Genomic DNA, 20,405 nt, shown 5'->3' with positions numbered 1-20,405 from the left:
CCACTTCCAAGTTAATTTCACAAGCAGGCTGTTCTGTTGATCAGATCAACTGGAACCGATAGAGTGCTACGTGTATATATATATATATATATATATATATATATATATATACATACATACACAGAGAGATAGATGATGCATAGTGCTTTTTTGTAATCTATTTGAAGAATTTATTTTTAATAACTAGTATAGCATAACTATTGTTAAAGAAACACTAAGAAGCAGAGGAATAACAGATGTTTCAAATTATTATCTAGAAATTTTTATGGCACTCACAATGACATAAAACCGTTGGTAAAACTGAATTATTCAAAATAAATATCTGTTATGATAAATGCAATATATTTATTATCCTTTACAATGATATATATAGGTAACAAATATTTATTACAACTAAATATTTGTTATGATATTTTAACAAAACAAGTTATAACAATAATGATATATACAATATATTATGATCAAAGGGTTAAAAACAACATTTAGGATTTTAATAAGATAAAATAAAAGATATTCAATTGCAAGGATGCTTACTGATAATCTTGCATAGGCACTATATACGTTATTAACAACATATCGAAATTTTTTACAAGAAAATATTAGATTCACATTTTGGTGGAAAGTCAGCAATTTCAGGGGATTACATCAACCCCAATGATCAACTGGTAATTATTTTATCAATCCCGAAAAGATAAATGGTAAAGTCGACATTCGCGGTATTTAAACTCAGACAGTAAAGACGGACAAAATGCCACTAAGCATTTTGCCCATTGTGCTAACAATTCTGCCGGCTCACCACCTTTTCTTACAAGAAAAACAGTGAAAAAAAAAAATTAGCTTTTCAGTTATATATACACACGTTCGTTTGTGTGTGTGTGTGCACGCACGCACGCTTGCATGCGTGTGCGTGAGTGCATTCCTGTTCGTGTGTGTGTGTGTGTGTGTGCACATTCCTGTTTGTGTGTGTGTGCACATGTGTGTGCGTGTATGCATTCCTGCTTCTGTGTGTGTGTGTGTGTGTGTGTGTGTGCACATGCGTGTACGTGTGTGCCTTCCTGCTTGTGTGTGTGTGTGTGTGCCTTCCTGCTTGTGTGTGTGTGCGTGTGCGCATTCCTGCCTGTGTGTAAATGTATGAAGTGTGTGTGCTGTAGGGAACAGCTTGAATGTTAGCATTTATCTTCATGTAAGTTTTACCAAGGGTGAAAGCTGTTGATTGAAATCAACGTCTTATGAAGTAAAAAAAAAAAAAAGGAATGAAAAGAAAAGCGCTTTATTAATCTCAGGAAAGTTTATGAAACAGTAACGCTTGCAGAATGAAAGATTTCGTGTCGCCCACGACGTTGGTTTGGGAAAGATACAGAATATTTATTGGAAATGTAGTAAGAATAAAATATTTTTCAATTTCAGTTATATTTACAATATATAATTATATTTAAAGATTTACGACAAATAAACTGAGAGATGATATTTGCCCAAACACTAGAGAGATGCCCATTAAATCGATAGAAACTATCGGATTATCTCCCTTGCATTATAAAACAGTTATCTCCCTTGAAAATAAACACTTGTAAATATATCTTTGTTTTTTTAGAAGATAAGTTTCCAATAATTGTTATGTATACGAACACATTTTGAAACTGAGACTTCACATTGAGCTATTTAACTTTACAAATTGCCATTTGTCAAGCACAGCTTCTAAGGAATGGGTAAGCCCGACATCTTTCAAAAGGCCATGATGTCTAAGGTAGCTTCATATTAATGATTATAATTGCATTTGTGATTTTTTGTTTTATCTTTTTTCCAGCCTCTTTAAAATATATTTGAATAAATGAAGTTCACTTCAATAGTCCATAACCTTAAGCACTTTCATAATATTACATCTTCGAAATATTTCATTATCATTATGTGATAGAGGCTAACATATAATCAAACATTATTTTACATTCTTTTCTTTTTTTCAACTCCAGAAAGATGATTATTGTCAATAATTTTCTCGCTATTGACTTTATAAAAAAAATGAGTGGTAATTCTCAAAAAAGAAAAAAATAGAATATTAGATTTGATTAAATTCTAATGTATAAGTAACCATTTTAAATACTTTTAAGTGTCATATATTATTTCGAAATCCAGAATAATTTAAGAAATAGTTTCACATATTCCATGGCAGTAACATAGAAGACAATATAAAATATTTGCAAGAAAGCATGGTTTCTTTGATCAAGTTTACTAAAAGGAACATCTAAAAATAAAAATTAAATACACAATATGATTTTCAAAAAAAATGAAAACTTCAAAATGGAATTACATAAGTGAGTTTTAATTGAGGAATAATAAACAAAATAAATCTGTAACACAACATAAATGAGCAACTAATATTCTACATGGAACTTTCTTTTTAATTACCAATAATCAAATGAATGAATGCCTAAAAATACCATCCTAATTGTAAAATGACTACTCTTATATTGAGTAAACATTGGGGAGACATTCTTTTCTGAATATTTTGCTCTTAACATGTTAACATTTTTGCTTTCCTTTATTTATTAAACCTTTAGCATTTAAACCAGTCATATCCAGCCAAAATATTCTAGCTGTTTTATGTGCAAACCAGCGAGATCGGGCCTCTCACACCTACCCTACAATGTCATTCTAAAAATAAATAATCACATCATTGAAATCTCAAAGCTACAAGATAATGCATGATTAATTCAAAACAATAAGTAAGCATTACATTTGACAGAATAATTTGACTGCTAAAGAATTAAATAGGAAACCAGGTTGGCACAAAGTAAGGAAATTATAGAAAATTATTTCATTTTTGTATTTGATTTACAAGATTGTTGATGTGAACTCATGTTTGAAACAGATTTTGTTATATCTCAGGTGGATCATTATGCCAATGGAGGCGCAATGGCCCAGTGGTTAGGGCAGCGGACTCGCGGTCATAGAGGATCGCGGTTTCGATTTCCAGACCGGGCATTGTGAGTGTTTATTGAGCAAAAACACCTAAAGCTCCACGAGGCTCCGGCAGGGGATGGTGGCGAACCCTGCTGTACTCTTTCGCCACAACTTTCTCTCACTCTTACTTCCTGTTTCTGTTGTGTCTGTATTTCAAAGGGTCAGCCTTCTCACACTGTGTCACGCTGAATCTCCCCGGGAACTACGTTAAGGGTACACGTGTCTGTGGAGTGCTCAGCCACTTGCACGTTAATTTCACGAGCAGGCTGTTCTGTTGATCGGATCAACTGGAACCCTCGACATCGTAAGTGACGGAGTGCCAACAACAACAACATTATGCCAATAATTAACATGCACACTGGTTCTATTTCACTTCTTTTATTATTATTATTAGTCAACTAGTTAATCATTTAACCAATTTACTAATCAGTTGTTTGATTAATCATTCAGTCAACCAATCAATCATCTAGGTTTATCAAAGTCCTTTTGTTACCATTTGTGATCCCATCAATTACATACCCACTCTATTTCACATCTGCTTTAGGTTTGCCTGCCTGTCTGTCACAAAAAAATAAACTGTAGATAAAATATAACATCTAATTCAGACAGAAATATTCAAGGCATCTGTCATCATCATCAATGACATTTTCCACTGATTATTTAAAGATTTATGAAAGTTCAAAAGCATGTGTTCAAACCATCTTATTTGAAGAATTACTGCCTGAAGGATGATTAGAGTATGTATCTCCCCACTGGTGCTATATCTAATCTGGTAGACAGCTTGACTTTCCCAACAACAGCTGACCTCAACAAGACTCAAGTAAGTCCTGCAATGGATTATAACTCCCACATTTGCAACAGGACAACTGTTATACACAAGCATTGTAAATAACATCCATTTGATTAGCATGAAGTCAATAAGCAACACACTCCAACTTTTGGCCCAGAGACATGTTGTCTCCTCTCTCTGCCTTTTCTACCACCATTTCAGTGGTATCTTCACTTCAGAGCTAAATAGTGTTGTACCATCTCCACTCAGATCCTTCCAACTCCCTTATCTCTCCACCACTTCCCATCGCCTATATCCTGTTCTCCTCTTCAAATCCCACACTAACCATTATGCCTAGTCCTTCCTCCTAAGAAAACCAGCCTCTGAAATGTGAATTTAATCAAAATAAATTACCATATTGTTAATTTAGCTTTTCAGTTACGGAAATTTTATCTGAATATCAATTCATCCTTTCTACTGTGTTTCTAACAAGATAAACAGTGTATTTCAATTAATTTTTTTAAATAATCAACAAATTTGGGGGGAATTAATAGAATGACTCCACCACAAGGTCCAGTCCTTGTTGCAGGACACTTGCTGTGTGCCTTAATGACCCAGGGAGCTATGCCAGCAGAGCACAAGCTCCTAGTAGGGTCTCCCATGCTGGACAAGTCAAGGGGATAGAGGTCAGATTAATATGGACCACTTCTCTCCAGAAATAAAAATGGGTCTGCATAGGGCAAGAAAAAAGCTAAGTTACAGAAGCATCAATAACAAATCAAAACCAACAAGATTTAGGAGAGGATAGCCTTCTGATATGGTGCAGCAAAATCTGAAAAGGAAACTGCAGGAAAAGTAAGGATCTAACAGGAGAGAAACAAAAGAGACAACCCAGAGTTAAGAGCAATGGAGAAAAGTTATTGATGGCTTATGCTCCATGGAAAGCAAAGCAGTTAAGTAAGTGGTCATTATTGATTTCGAATTTTGGAAACAAAGCAATAATTTGTGGGGAAAGGAAAATCAATTACATTGATCCCAGTGCTCAACTGGTCTTTATTTTATTGACCCTGAAAGGATTAAAGGCAAAGTTGGCCTCGACAGAATTTGAACTCAGAACATAAAGATGGATGAAATATTGTTAAGCAATTTGCCCAGCATGCTAACAATCCTGCCAGCTCACTGCCTTAAACATGGTTGTTATTAGTCTAGTGTAAGGCAGTGAGCTGGCAGAATCATTAGCATACAGGGCAAAAATGCTTAGCAGTATTTCATCTGTGGCTACATTCTGAGTTCAAATTCCACTAAGGTCAACATTGTCTTTCATCCTTTTGGGGTTGATAAAATAAGTATCAGTTTAACACTGGGGTCAATGTAATCAACTCATCCCCTCCCTCTAAAATTACTGCCCTTGTGGCAAAATTTGAAACCATTATTAATTGTTTGAAATATTACTTAACAAAATGTTCTTATACAAAATTATGGTGAGAGATTTTAATTTAAATATGAACAATTTAAAGCCATCAGTTTTCAAATGAGAAATGATTTCAGGTAAGTTGCTGTAAAAATGGTTTAAATTTTCCTTAAAAAAATAAAATTACAATGTATAAAAAAATTTTTTTTTTTAATTAGATATGGCCTTTAGTCGATGGGGATTATCCCCACTTGATAAGTATTTCTGAACATGCAAGATTAAGCAAAGGACTGTAAACATAGCATGTTAACGTCTAAGTTTATACTTCTTTTTCCGTTTATCTGCCCACCTTTACTTTCATGTTTTTTTTTCTTTCTGGATTTGATTTTAAAACACAATACCCTGAATTTTGATTCTGACAAACTGATAATGAGCATAAAATAATAGTAAAAAATATAAACAGATATACATATAACTTGCTAAAAAAAGCATTCCCTGATAATAAATTTTTAAATGTAGGTATGTGGGACAGATATAAAGAATAAGTATATAAAATAAATCCCTTTGAAATCATGAGCACAGTTAAATACAAAATACAAATGACTTTGGTTCAATTGCAAATAGTCCAAGAACTGCTATGAAAGGCATCAGTGACAACATTTTGGTCCACTTTTTGATTTTTCAAAAAGATTTGAGTCTTCTCGGTTGATTTCTGAAATTAAAAAAAAAAAATACATTAGTAAGAGAAATTAGTAAAGATTTCAATAATTTATAAAATAATTATTTCTAGGGGTCCAGACCCTTTGAGCAAGTATCTTCTACTATAGCCTCAGGCTATAGAAGATGATAGCAGTGACAGCAGCAAAACATGAGACTAAGTGAACATTTGGGAATAGGAAATAAAATTCTAATAAGTTATATCTATGATCTGGTTTCAGTTTTTGATTGGAACCAATTTTCTTTGCAAGATATCAACTGATATTCATTTAAACTCACACTCGTAATTTGTATAACATTAATACCTTCAGTTTTTCTATCATTAAAATACCCTTGCTGTACATTGATTTATCAGTTATCAAAAGTACTATCTATTTAACCTTTGGCATTTAACCCAGCCATATCTAGCCAAAATATTCTACCTGCTTTATGTTCAAATTGACCAAATCCAGCCTCTCACATCAACCCTACAATTTCATTCTAAAAGCAAACAGTCACATCACTAAAATCTCAAAGCTATGATATAATGCATGATTAATTAAAACAGCATGAATAAATAAGCATTGCATTTGACAAAGCAATCTGAATGCTAAAGGGTTAAACCTTTTCAAAGTGAATTATTACAGCACAAGGTTATTTTCTAGTTTCAGATGATAATGGCCAGAAAGACATGAAGTTAAGTACCCTGTTTCAAGACAGAGGACACACAACAAAATGTCTATTGTAATAATCCATAAACCCATTGGTGTCATAACTATTCTCTATGCTATGATAAAATTTCTATGTTCATATATACTTACTAAATATATTATTTCCAATTTTTTTGCCAGAAGCTTCAGTCGGTTCAAGTTCTCTTAAGACAGCTCTGTCAAATGCCAAAGACACAGCACGGAAGAAGAATTCTTTAACATTCTCTCCTGCAATACAAAAAGAAAAAATAAATAAATAATAATAATAAAAATAAAACAATTTAAATTTCAAGTTAGCATGAGATAATATTTCAATATTTCTATTATGCTACCATGATGTACACTACCATATGATATGCGATATCATGATAAATGCTACTTACAAAACATCATTATATACTCTAATATAGGATATTATATCAAGATCATCATCATCATCATCGTTTAACGTCAGTTTTCCATGCTGGCATGGGTTGGACGGTTTGACTGGGGACTGGCAAGCCAGGGGGCTACACCAGGCTCCAATCTGATCTGGCAGTGTTTCTACAGCTGGATGCCCTTCCTAACGCCAACCACTCTGAGAGTGTAGTAGGTGCTTTTTATGTGCTATCGGTATGGCAGCCATTCAGGTGGCACGGACATCAGCCACGTTTGGATAGTGCTTTTTATGTGCCACCGGCACAGGAGCCAGTCAAGACAGGGGATGGACTGGCATCAGCCACGTTCGGATAGTGTTTTTTTACGTGCCAGCAGCACAGGGAGCCGGTTAGGTGGCTCCGGCAGTGATCCACGCATAAATGGTGTTTATTGCGTGCCACCAACACTGATAATGGTCATAACTACAATTTCCATTTGATTGTAATTTGATTTGATTTTGATTTACTTGACTCAATAGGTCTCCTCGAGCACGGAATGTCACCTGACGATTCAAAGGTACCTTTTAAATGGGCTGGTTATGCAACACTGGCGTAGGCTATGGGTGTGATCTCACTTTCCTTGCTGGGTTTTTTCAATCACAGCATATCTCCAGATGAGGTCACTGTGAGCCAATGGCAATCTACATGAGTGGTGTCTTGTAAAAACATCCAGCATGTAAGCTGGCAAACCATGCAGCTGGTCCAAGCCCATAGCCATACACTCTAGAGTTGGAGTCAACATCCAGGAGCAGTGAAGTGTGGAGCAAGAAGCAAGAAGAATCTACATCGTCAGTGACCTTCCCTTAAATATACATCAATATTATGGAGAGAGAGAGAGGCTTTCATGCATGAGCACCTGCTGTTCTTCCTCAAAAGTCTTGCCAAACATGCACATACATGTGCAGATGTATGCTCAACCATGACCAATTGAGGCCCCAGATGTAAACAAAGTTCCTTTCCAATGGTTATGGACAATATATAAGATTCATAAACCCACAAAAATCTCAAACAAGCAGATCTACAAACAAAAATGGTTGTAGCACTTAAGTATTTGAAATATAATGGAAAATTTGTTTATTCAGACATGTAATCAGAATATTTCAAGAAAGTATCCCTAAAGATGAATTATAATGGGTACTTGCATGTCTACAGACATATCATCTTAGGACCATACAATCCGATCTGGATGAAATGCAATTCATTTGAGACAAAGTTGAACCTGATCTCAAAGACAACTAAAATCAGGAATTCATTAACTGAAGCTTAATGGTTCACCATTAACTAAAAATGGCTTGAGTATTTCACTAATCCAGTATCCATTTTAAAACAAAGAATCAGTTTACTTGATTATCAGGGAGCTTTAGAATACCTTACACAATTATTCTGACCATTTAAATTGCTCTTTGCCCTGTTTGTTGATCAATTGATAGACATTTGATATCATTATCTGATTATCTGCTTAGGTTTGTCATCAAATACCTCCTTATAACATAGAATGGCATTACCTGTTTTAGAGGACAAAGCCCAATATTCTGCATCTATAGAATTGGCTACTTCTATTGCCTGAAGTTCTACATTCCTATAAGCTGCTTCTGACTGAAACAGAAAGAAAGTTAGGAGAGATTGTTACAGCATCTCAATCAAAACAGCTGACGCCAACAATGACACAGCACAGCACCAAACACAGCTCAAACACAACACAGACATCGCCCCAAACAACAATATAGCTACACCATACAACACAACCAACAGCAATACAACACAGTCAACACAAGCCCACACAACACAACAATAACACAATACATGGTCATGTGATCAACAATCTAGTATCTTAACCAAGCATCTAATTATCATCATCAGTTTAATGTTCACTTTCCCATGCACACATTTGTAGAAGTAAATTTTCTATGGCCAGATACCTTTCCTGTCTCCAGCCCTCTCCTTCCCTTTTTCCCTATCTTTATATGTATCTACCCTCTTGATTCCCCCCCCCCTCACACACACACAACATCTTCTCCACAAACCCATCCTGCATACGCACTTTTTTTCCTTTCTATTTCTTCGCAGTACTTTCTTAACAAGGTCAGACACACAATGTAATAGCATGGCTTTGATGCAAGTCTGAGGAAGTACCACTCCAATGCCTAAAACTGAATATGTTACAAAGTTAAAGAAGTGATTTTAAATTCTCGATCGATCTCAATGCTTCTAAAAGCAAACTTCGTTTGTTTATTTACGTTTGTCGTAATTTGAATTTAACGTATGATAGCGTCTCATAAAGCGAGATTTCTATACATCTTAAATTTGCAGAGGAATTTGTAGTGGGGTAGTTTAGCTTAATCGGTCAAAGCATCGTGACGCATAATCACGGGGATGTGAGTTCGAGTCCACAGCTAGCCACCTACACTTTTTACTGCAAAATAGGGGTAGTTTATCCTGTTCAGGCTATATTATTAGCATTATTGTGCAATTGAGAATTTAAAATCACTTCTTTAACTTTCTAAGACATCTCAACGCTTCTAAAAGCAAACTTCGTTTGTTTGTTTACGTTTGTCGTAATTTGAATTGAATATATTACGTAATTTTTCTTTTAGAATTTTCACATAGACTGGCATTGCAAATGGAGATGGTACAGAAACATGTGTAATGCACAATTAAAGATGTGTTAACGAATTTTCTTTGTCTTCTTCTTTCCATTGGATTATTTAATCTTCACCAAACCATATGACAGTATAATCATCGTGAAACTTGGATTTTCTGCACACCAGAAGTACTTCGACTTGGGCTTGGATCCCGACAGTGTTGATAGCCCAGTATTCAGGTTGAGTGCTTCTCTGAAAATACCCCAACTTCACACCCAACTAACTTTATATATATATATATATATGTATATATATATATATATATATATATATATAGGGTGCGGCAGAAATACCTCCCACATTTTAAACTTTCACCTATGTGTTGCTAATGAACTTATGCAAGTGCCAATGATGTTTTCATTTAGCTAATGAACAAAAACTGTAACCCTTTGTTTAAACAACAGTAAAGTTAATTTTTCATAAATGTTGTTTCTTTTGCCTTTTGTTAACCTTTCAAATGTGGGAGGTATTTCTGCCACACCCTGTATATACATATACATATATATATATATATATATATATATATATATATATATATATACTAGCAGAAATACCCGGCTTTGCCCGGGTTAAAGAGAATAATGAAATCTAAAAACGCCGTCTAGACTACGCAACCCTCAACTGTTAGTAGCTACGATACCATATTTCTACATTAATAACTCTCCGATCCATGCCAGCATGGAACATTGACATTAAGTGGAATGCCAGTCTCTCATCTAGGAGAGCCTTGAAATCAATGTTACCAACTGGGGACTATGTGTGTCGCAGTGATAATAAAAAGACCCAAAGGAGGTCTGCAACGAAATAATTTTACTCAACCCTTTGCAAGTGAATCAGTGGAGGCAAAGATGCGTCTCATTTACTTGACAATTTATGCACCACATTGCAGAAATCACAATGAAAGTATATCTGAAAGGGTAGTCTTACACTGTTGTACCGTTGAATTACAAATAATGCTCATCTGTTATGTTCGGGTTAAAATTTCATCAACATCAAAAATATATGAATTTTCATGGGAGTTATGGCCGTTATACATAGAATATAATTTCCAAATTTCATAAAGATCCGTTCAGTACTTTTGACGTAGTTTTGGATAAGAAAACAAATGACTAATGTGTGTGCATGTGTTTGTGTGTGATGGGTGTATATATGTATAGATATCTGTATGCATGTATATATATGTATATATGTGTACATATTACATGTACATCTATCTATATATATATATATACATCTACACATGTGTATACATATACATGTATGCATATAGATCTATATCTATATATATATATATATGCATATACATGTACATATACATCTCTTTCTCTCTCTCTGAAAGTATCTGTAATTACAGTATCGAAATGTGATTGTTTCAGTTAGTGGAATAACGTGTACATATACATCTATATGTATACATATACATCTCTTTCTCTCTCTCTGAAAGTATCTGTCATTACAGTATCGAAATGTGATTGTTTCAGTTAGTAGAATAGTTTCATTTTTAAAGTGAAAGTATTTGACATGAGTGTTTTTGTTTCACTTTTGACACGTAATACTTAAATAGTGGAGGAGATATTATGTTGCTGTGGGCTCGAACTCTGCAAGAAGTTAAAATTTTTTTTGACTAAAACACAACTGGAACCCTAAGTAAGGCATCTGTAAAATTTGAATGAAATTGGTTGCATAGTTCTCGAGTTTTAGGGATTCACACAGACAGACAGACAGACACACATTCTCATTTTTATATATATAGATATCACTACCTCTATTCTCCCTCTCTTATTCTTCTTTCTTTCTGTTTTTCTCTCCCACACTTTCTTTAATTCTTCTCCCCTTTACCGTTCTCTTCCTCTCCTTCTCTCTCCTTCACTCTTCTTTCTCGACTCTCTCATTGCTCACACGTGATCAGCAGCTATCTTTCTTTCTTCTCCTTGCCTTACAAGAGACAACACGCATTTTTGCCTGTCTCCTGTCAGAGCTCGTTTCTCCAGCTTCATCTCAATATGGCTTATCAGCCCTTACCGTTTGTTTTTACTGTTTTCTTCTTACTCTCCTGTTTTTGTTACCACTTTAACCCTCCACAAATCCCAAATTTTATTTAATTTGCTTTGCTGGAATGACTTTTAATGAAGATGCGTCTTGTCCCAAGCATTTGAAACGTAGACTAGATAAAGCAAGGAACAACTGATGAAGGGATTGTTCTTTACGTTGCCTGTCTCATTTCTTTGTTTCTTTCCTGTTTGAAAAAAAGTTTGTTTTCCATGTTTTTGTTTTTCCTGTTCTCATCTTTCATGTTGTTCATGTTTTTTTGACATCCTGTACCCATATATGCATGTGTATATACATATATATGTAGGTAAGAACATATATATATATATGTATATATGCATATATATATATATATATATATATATATATATATATATATATATATATATATATATATATATTATTATATGACTGAACACCATGCATCCATTTCCAAGTAAGTTATATATATATACTAGCAGTATAACCCGACCTTGTCCGGGTGTGACTTATGCCATCTACGATAAGTCTTGCTAGCTGAAAATCAACTAAAAAAGAAAGCCTTACAACGAAAAACCCTTATGATGTAAATATGTTCATAATTCAAAAGACGATGAAATTAATAGGGAAAGTCTGAAGGCTGTTTTGCGTAAAATTATTAAGCATACGTAAATTTCATCCGTGTAATTGGCTATAGAAATGCTTGTGCAAAACAACTTTTTGCGCTGCCCTGATTATACATAGCAGGGTAATCCCTTTTAGCAGGAGCTAGGACGGCAATTTCTGATGAAGCAATTGCTGGCAATCTGTTGCTACACAGTTTTGCCAGAATTCTATCAAATTGGGCAGAAGATGTTGATGCACCATTTTGCATTATGTTCAAAATAGCTTCTGGAATGTGGTGCATTACTGCAGTCTGTTGCTGTCATTTTAAACCGGTTACTGTCTTTCCCCAGCAAACTCTCTTCTTTGGAGGCATAATCTATGTATATATTAAACAGAACAACAAAAGTTATAATAGATGGCAGTGTCGGTACTTTTCACATATGTGTAATTTTTTCAGATTAACACCCACACGATTACCCAACCCTAATCCTAAACCTAATCCTAACACTAACCCTAACACTAACCCTAAACATAACCCTGACCCTAAAAACCATAGCCGTAACATTAATCCTAAGTCCTAACCCTGACCCTAAAACCCTAACCCTAACCCTAACATCCTAGTGAAAATCGTGGTAAATTTACAAAACATTGACGAACATGAGTTATATTTTACTGAATGATTGTGTACTTGCACGTGTATGCTTTTGAGAGAGTGAGAGAGGAAGAGATAGAGAGGGGGAGAGAAAGGAATAGGGGTAGTTAAAAGTTTTCTTATGACTGCTTCTCTTCACTGCCTATTACTTCATTAGAAATCTAAGGATGCACATAAGCACATAATAGAGAAAAATGAAACAAATATGGACGACTTGCTCCGAAACACCACCGAGTGGGGAACACTTCTCAAAAATAACCTGCAGTTGTTTCCTTCAAAATTCCTACATGCTTGAAATGTACATACATCAAGGTACATTTGTACAAAATTTCATGAAAAAATATTCATTTTCCTGGAAGTTAAGAGGAATTTAAGTGGAATTTCCGAATATTGTACCCCACCCCCTTCCAAAACACTTTCACCGAAAATTTTTGTATATTTGGAATCTACATAATAAATAATATATGCATAGAAATTTTCATTAAAAAATATTCATTTTTACGAAAGTTATGACCTTCCAAAGTTGGGGGGTACAACTCTGTAGTTATGCCATCAATGTTTTGTAAATATACCACGATGTGAATGATTGTGTTTACTTGCACGTGTATACGTTTGAGAGAGCGAGAGAGGAAGAGGGGGAGAAATGAATAGAGATTGAGAGCAATGTGTATGTTGTTGTCACAGGTCATGTATGTGTGGTTGTGTGTGTTTTTACGTATCTATGTTATGAAAAATAGGTAAAGAATACTGAGATGAAAGTTTAATCTATGACGTTGTATGTATCACTTTCTCTCTCTCTCCCTCTCCTTCTTTTACTCTTACTCTCTATATTTTTATGTTGAGCGCGTGTGTAAGAATGGCGTTCCAGGTAGAAGGGATGAAATATAAAAGTTGCTAGAAACAACAGCCAAATCTCCCTTAAATCACACAAAGTAAACGGAATTTAAAAAATCTAATTACTGCACTGGAAAGTTCACATCGAGAAAATTCCATTGATGTAAAAAATTTTTACGAAAAAGTGGAAAATGTGGATTTCTATAAACTTTCAAAAAGGCTTCACACAGACACACAACTTCAGCTTTATATATTAAGATATATATATATATATACACACACACACAAACACACACAATGAGCTTCTTTTAGTTTCCCTCAATCAAATCCATTCACAAGGTTTTTGTCAGGCTGGAGTTACAGTAGAAGACACTTGCCCAAAGTGCCACACAATAGGAGAGAACCTGAAACCATGTGGTTGGGAAGCAAGCTTCTTACTATACAGTGCTGATTCACATCAGCACTTATCAATAATTAAAATTAGTTCGTTTATTTTATTATGCTTTTGAAATTCATTTTTCTTCACTAGCAAAGAAGTTGTGTTTTTCACAAAATTTGGATATTGTTTGAGTAATGCCAGACAAAACTACCGTAAAACTATACAACCAACTGCGATCCATTCAACAATCAAAGAAGTATGGAACATATTTCAGTCAAGCAAGATACAATAAGATACTAATCATTCAACTACCATCAAGCATGGAATATATTTGAGCTAGGCAAACTATATTAAGTCAATTTGTAATGCAATGATGTTTGAATCCTTGACTATATACAGATAGCATGCTTCATAGTTCACTTAAAATGATTGTATTTAAGAAAGAAACCTTACAAGTGTATCCTTTTTGGTTCCTACCAAGAATCTACAAGGGTTGTCAGCATTTTTGGCAGCATCTGTCATCCAGGTAACTGCTGTGTGTAGTGTAGATATGTTGGAAATATCAAAAGCAGTAATTAATACTGAAATGATAAAAACAAAGATATTTTTAAATGATTTGTATGTTTTGGTGGTTTCTTCTCCATTTTTAAACCCTACTCCCTTTTTTTACATAAGCATGAATAGAGTTAGTTCTAGAAATTTGGAAAAGCTGACAGCATTGTTGTTGTTGTTGCTGCTGTTGTTATTATTATTATTATTATTATTATTATGTTGTTGTTTTTTTTTTTTCTTCTTTCTTCAAATTTTCTTCCATTTCTCGCCGAGTGTTTTCCGTACACCTAGGGCAGAGAAACTCGTTGTATACATTCCCAGTTTACACACACAAATTCACAGGTAAAATATGTATTTAAAAAAAAAAAAAAATTCATGAATGGATGTTGTTTTCACAGCGATAATGCTCTTCTCAGTACATGAGTCATTCCAGTTAACACGATTTTTTGCACTTCCTGTAGGGATGGTAAGCCTGGTATCATTTTCAAATAGGTTTCAGTACCTTTTTTTATCATTCCTAGAGATCCTACAATCACTGGTAAGGTAGTCGCCTTGAGGTGCCACATTTTTTATTATTATTATTATTATTATTATTATTATTATTGAGTGAGAGAGCAGTGCATGCCATCAAAGTGACACTGGGGTAAAATATACGAAGCCCATAATACCCATCATGACTACCCATCTGATAAGGGTACACCAAGCACATGCATCACAACCATATGTGTGCAACATGGTGATCTCATATCAAGATAAACAGCACATGACCTTGAAGGTGGGGGCCCAGTTAGAATTTTCTTCAGGTCGAGTAGCCGATCCCGCTCAAAAGGTCCCTGAATAAGGTTTGTTTAAGGATGTTGAGCAAAACACCCATGTTTCCAAAGGTGAATTATTCAAACCCCAAAAAATTCCTCTCAACACATGGCTATGATGCTCCCCCACTACTTCTGCTCGTGATCAGAGATGCACATATCGTCAGCCACCAAGGGACATGCTCAACTGGTTAGGGTCAAACAACTGACAAACAAATCTGTGGTATTAAGCAGAATATTTGCTGTAGCCCATCTTTTTATACCAAGACAAAACAATGTACATGATAACACTTCCAATCAGTTAAGATCAGAAGCCATGAGAGCCACTGCCTGGTACTGCATTCAGGCTATTATTATTATTATTATTATTATTATTCACCATCATCATGGGTTAGACAGAGTTTACTGAGGTAAATTTCCAAAGACAGGACGTTCTTCCTATCACCAACCCTGACCTGTTTCCAAATAAGATAATAAATAATATTTCACTATGGCCAGACAGGTTCTCACAGAATATTGGAAATAAATGACACAGCTTATAAGACAGACAATCATTTATAACAATCACATGATGTCAAGACAAACAGACACACACTCACACTTATATATGTGTGTGTGTATATATATATTCTTTTATTTTTTTATTTGTTTCAGTCACTTGGCTGTGGCCATGCTGGAGCACCACCTTTAGTCAAACAAATCAACCCCAGGACTTATTTTTGTAAGCCTAGCACTTATTCTATTGGTTTCTTTTGCCAAACCACTAAGTTACAGGGACGTAAACACACTAACATCAGTTGTCAAGCAATGGTGGCGGGACAAACACAGATCAACACACAAATTTACACACACAAACACATACGCGCGCACACACACACACACACACACACATATGTGATGGGCTCTTTCAGTTTCCATCTACCAAATCCACTCACAAGGCTTTGGTCGGCCCAAGGCTATAGTAGAAGACACTTGCCCAAGGTGCCATGCAGTGTGACTCAACCCAGAACCATGCAGTTGGTAAGCAAGCTACTTACCACACAGCCACTCCTATATATATACACACACACATGAGGTGGGGGGCTGAGTCCCGGGCTTTAGGTCAAAGAAAATACAGGAGAATCAGTTAATTATGATTTTGTTCAACATATTCCCCTCTCTGATTCACACACTTATTGCAGCAGTCCTTCAGTTTTTCTAAGCTCTGTAAAAGAACTCAGAAGGTTGGGCCTCCAACCAGGCCTTTCATGATACCCTTAATTAAAGCCAGGAACTTTTCAGCAACTCCTCGTGTATATATATATATATATATATAAATTATAAATAAGGGCAAAAAGAAAAAAATTTTCTTTGCCAATATGCTGGCAGAAGTTAGCCTCGACAGAATTTGAACTCACAACATAAGGACAGACAAAGTGTCGGTAAGCATTTTGCCCAGCATGCTAACAATTCTGCCAGCTCACCATCTTAATAATAATATTAATAATAATAATAATAATAATAATAATAATAATAATAATAATAATAATAATAATAATAATAATAATAATAGTAGTAATCCTTTCTATTATAGACACAAAGCCTGAAATTTGAGGGGAAGGGACAAGTCCATTACATCAACCCCAGTGTTTCACTGGTACATAATTCATCGACCCTGAAAGGATGAAAGGCAAAGTCGACCTCAGCAGAATTTGAACTCAGAACATGAAGGTGGACAAAATACCACTAAGCATTTTGCCCAGCGTGCTAACAATTCTCCCAATTCGCCACCTTAGAAAGAAATACTGGCAGGCCTGAAATTTGTGGGGAGGGGTTTAGTCAATTACGTTAACCATAGTGCTCAACTGGTACTTACTTCCTCAAAGCAAAGTCAGCCTCAGCAGAATTTGAACTCAGGCTGTAAAGACATGAAATGAAGCTAAGCATATTGTCTGGGTCTTTTGACATGTCTTTACATATTGCATGACTTTTGTAAAGAATGGGCTTGTTTCAATGTCATTTGTTTCCACTTCATATGCCTGTTTAGGCTGTTTGTTGTTCGACAGAGTGGAAGGATATTACCCCAAATGGAAACAGGGTGGAGGAGGAGGAGCTTGGTGACAGGAAGGGCATTCAACCATAGAAAAATACTGCTGAAACTGGAATTGGAATACTGCTCTCTTCTGAACCATGCAACCATGAAAAAGTAGATGTTTTTATTTTTTTTTTTTTATTATTATTATTATTATTATTATTATTATTATAATAATAATAATAATAATAATAATAATAATAATAAAAAAACAAACAATACCTATTGTCATAGGTGCACTGGAAATGACAGCGAAACGGGCTGATTACTACCTAGCTCAGATACCAGGAAACCCCAAAATGGCTGAAGTTCAAAAGATAGTGCTCATGGGAACTGCCCATATCCTACGTAAAATACTGTCTGTGTGATCTCAAATTTTAAAACAAACACATAATTTTCTTATAGTTTCTTAAACATTCTCTAGAACAACAATATGTACAAATCCAAATATATGGTACCCTAGGCATAACATCTACATGAACTTCTAACTTGTTGTCTCTTGAGGTCTCTGGGTGAGACTTGGATCCAACTTGTACAAATGCAAAGCAAAAGTCAAACATAAAATAATAATAATAATAATAATAATATCTATTTTTTCATGGTTGTGTGACGTCTATTATTATTATTACAGACGTCACACAACCATGAAAAAGTAGATATTATTATTATTATTATTATTATAGATGTCGCACAGTATACAATATCAATGAGGTTGTTGATTGAAGATATTGTGTCTACCAGGGGTTTGTACTGTTGGACAAGTCATAACAAGGACCTCAGACAGACAGTACTTTACATAATATGTGTGTAGTTCCAAGTAATGCCAACTTTTGCAATACACCTGGATTGTTGGGTATTTCTAAAGTTTTCAGATGTTTTTTTCAGATTGGGTGGTATTGAACCCAATGCTCCAATAACAATAGGGATAAACTTTATGTTTGACTCTCGTAGCTGCCACATCTTAGCAATCTCAATTCTCAGCTCTCCATATTTATCAACCTTTTTTCTCTTTCTTTCATGATGATATGTTGATCTCCTGGCACTGCCACATCAATTATTAGGTGCTCTTGTTTGTCCCTCCTAAAGGTTACTATATCCGGCCTTCAGTGCTCTGATAACTTGTCTGTCTGTCTGGAAGTCAAAGTCCCAGAGGATTTTTGCCTTCCCTTTTTCATCCATTACCTTTTCCGGTGTATGTTGGTACCAAGCACCCAAAACCTCATATCTCCTCATTATTATTCATCATCATCATCATCATCGTTTAACGTCCGCTTTCCATGCTAGCATGGGTTGGACGATTTGACTGAGGACTGGTGAAACCGGATGGCAACACCAGGCTCCAGTCTGATTTGGCAGAGTTTCTACAGCTGGATGCCCTTCCTAACGCCAACCACTCAGAGAGTGTAGTGGGTGCTTTTACGTGTCACCCGCACGAAAACGGCCACGCTCGAAATGGTGTCTTTTATGTGCCACCCGCACAAGCCAGTCCAGGGGCACTGGCAACGATCTCGCTCGAAAATCCTACAGGAGCCAGTCAGGCGGTACTGGCAACGGCCACGCTCAAAATGGTGCATCTCATGTGCCACCCGCACAAGAACCAGTCCAGGGGCACTGGCAACGATCTTACTTGGCTTGCCGGGTCTTCTCACGCACAGCCCATTATTATTATTATTATTAAAGCAACAAGCTGACAGAATCATTAACATGTTAGGCAAATGCTCGGCAGCATTTCATCCATCCTCATGTTCTAAGTTCAAAATCTGCAGAGGTTGACTTTGCCTTTCATCCTTTTGGGGTCGATAAATTAAGTACCAGTTGTATACTGAGGTCGATGCAATTGACTATCCCCTCCCCCAAATTTCAGGCTTTATACTTACAATAGAAAGGATTATTATTATTATTATTATTAAGGCAGTGAGATGACAGAATCATTAGCATGCTGGGCAAAATGCTTAGGGGCATTTCATCTGTCCTGATGTTCTAAGTTCAAAATCTGCTGAGGTTGATTTTACCTTTCAGAGTTCATAAATTAAGTCCCAGTGAAACACTGGGGTCTATATAATTGACTAGTCCCCCACAACAAAATTTCAGGCCTTGTGCCTTTACTAGAAAGGAATAGAAAGAGCAGTGCGTGCCATCAAAGTGACACTGGGGTAAAATATACGAAGCCCATTATACCCATCATGACTACCCGTCTGATAAAGGTACACCAGGCACATGCATCACAACCATATGTGTGCAACATGGTGATCTCATATCAAGATAAACAGCGCATGACCTCGCAGATGGGGCCCAGTTAGAATTTTCTTCAGGTCGAATAGCCCATCCTACTCAAAAGGTCCCTGAATAAGGTTTGTTTAAGGATGTTGAGCAAAACACCTGTGTTTCCAAAGGTGAATTATTCAAACCCCAAAGAATTCCCCTCAACACATAGCTATGATGCTCCTCCACTACTTCTGCTCATGATCAGAGATGCACATATCATCAGTCACTAAGTGACATGCTCAACTGGTTAAGGCCAAGCAACTGACAAGCAGAGTTGTGGTATTGAGCAGAATATTTGCTGTAGCCCATCTTCATGATAACATTTCCAATCAGTTAAGATCAAAAGCCATGAGCCACTGTCTGGTACTGCATCAGGGCATTATTATTATTATTATTATTATTATTATTATTATTATTATTATTATTATTATTATGGCAGTGAACTGGTAGAAGCATTAGCACTCTGGACAAAACTTAGTGGCATTTCATCCATCCTCACGTTCTAAGTTCAAAATCCGCCAAAGTTGACTTTCAGAGACGATAAAATATGTACCAGTTGAGCACTGAGGTTGATGTAATCAATTTATCCCTTCTCTGGAATTTC

The 20,405-nt window shown here is 35.6% G+C and overlaps 1 protein-coding gene across 3 annotated transcripts in view; it reads right to left on the bottom strand.

Moving 5' to 3' along the window:
* Positions 1-325: 325 nt before the first annotated feature.
* The window catches only part of LOC106871488 (ras-related protein Rab-34-like), a 48,685-nt gene continuing 28,605 nt past the window's right edge, over positions 326-20,405 (bottom strand). For all 3 annotated transcript variants that reach the window (XM_089353804.1, XM_089353805.1, XM_089353806.1), the window contains 4 exons: positions 14,555-14,682; positions 8,466-8,556; positions 6,656-6,772; positions 326-5,850 (listed from right to left, as the gene is read on the bottom strand). In XM_089353804.1, the coding sequence (XP_089209930.1) occupies positions 5,786-5,850; positions 6,656-6,772; positions 8,466-8,556; positions 14,555-14,682 (401 nt within the window). In that variant the 3' untranslated portion in view covers positions 326-5,785. The remainder of the gene's footprint in view (positions 5,851-6,655; positions 6,773-8,465; positions 8,557-14,554; positions 14,683-20,405) is intronic.

The sequence above is a fragment of the Octopus bimaculoides genome, chromosome 6 (genome assembly GCF_046866305.1).
Source record: "Octopus bimaculoides isolate indiv1 chromosome 6, ASM4686630v1, whole genome shotgun sequence".
In the NCBI taxonomy this organism is placed as follows: Eukaryota; Metazoa; Mollusca; class Cephalopoda; order Octopoda; family Octopodidae; genus Octopus; species Octopus bimaculoides.
The sequence above is the reverse complement of the archived record's forward strand: the minus strand, read 5'-3'. Positions and strand labels throughout refer to the sequence as shown.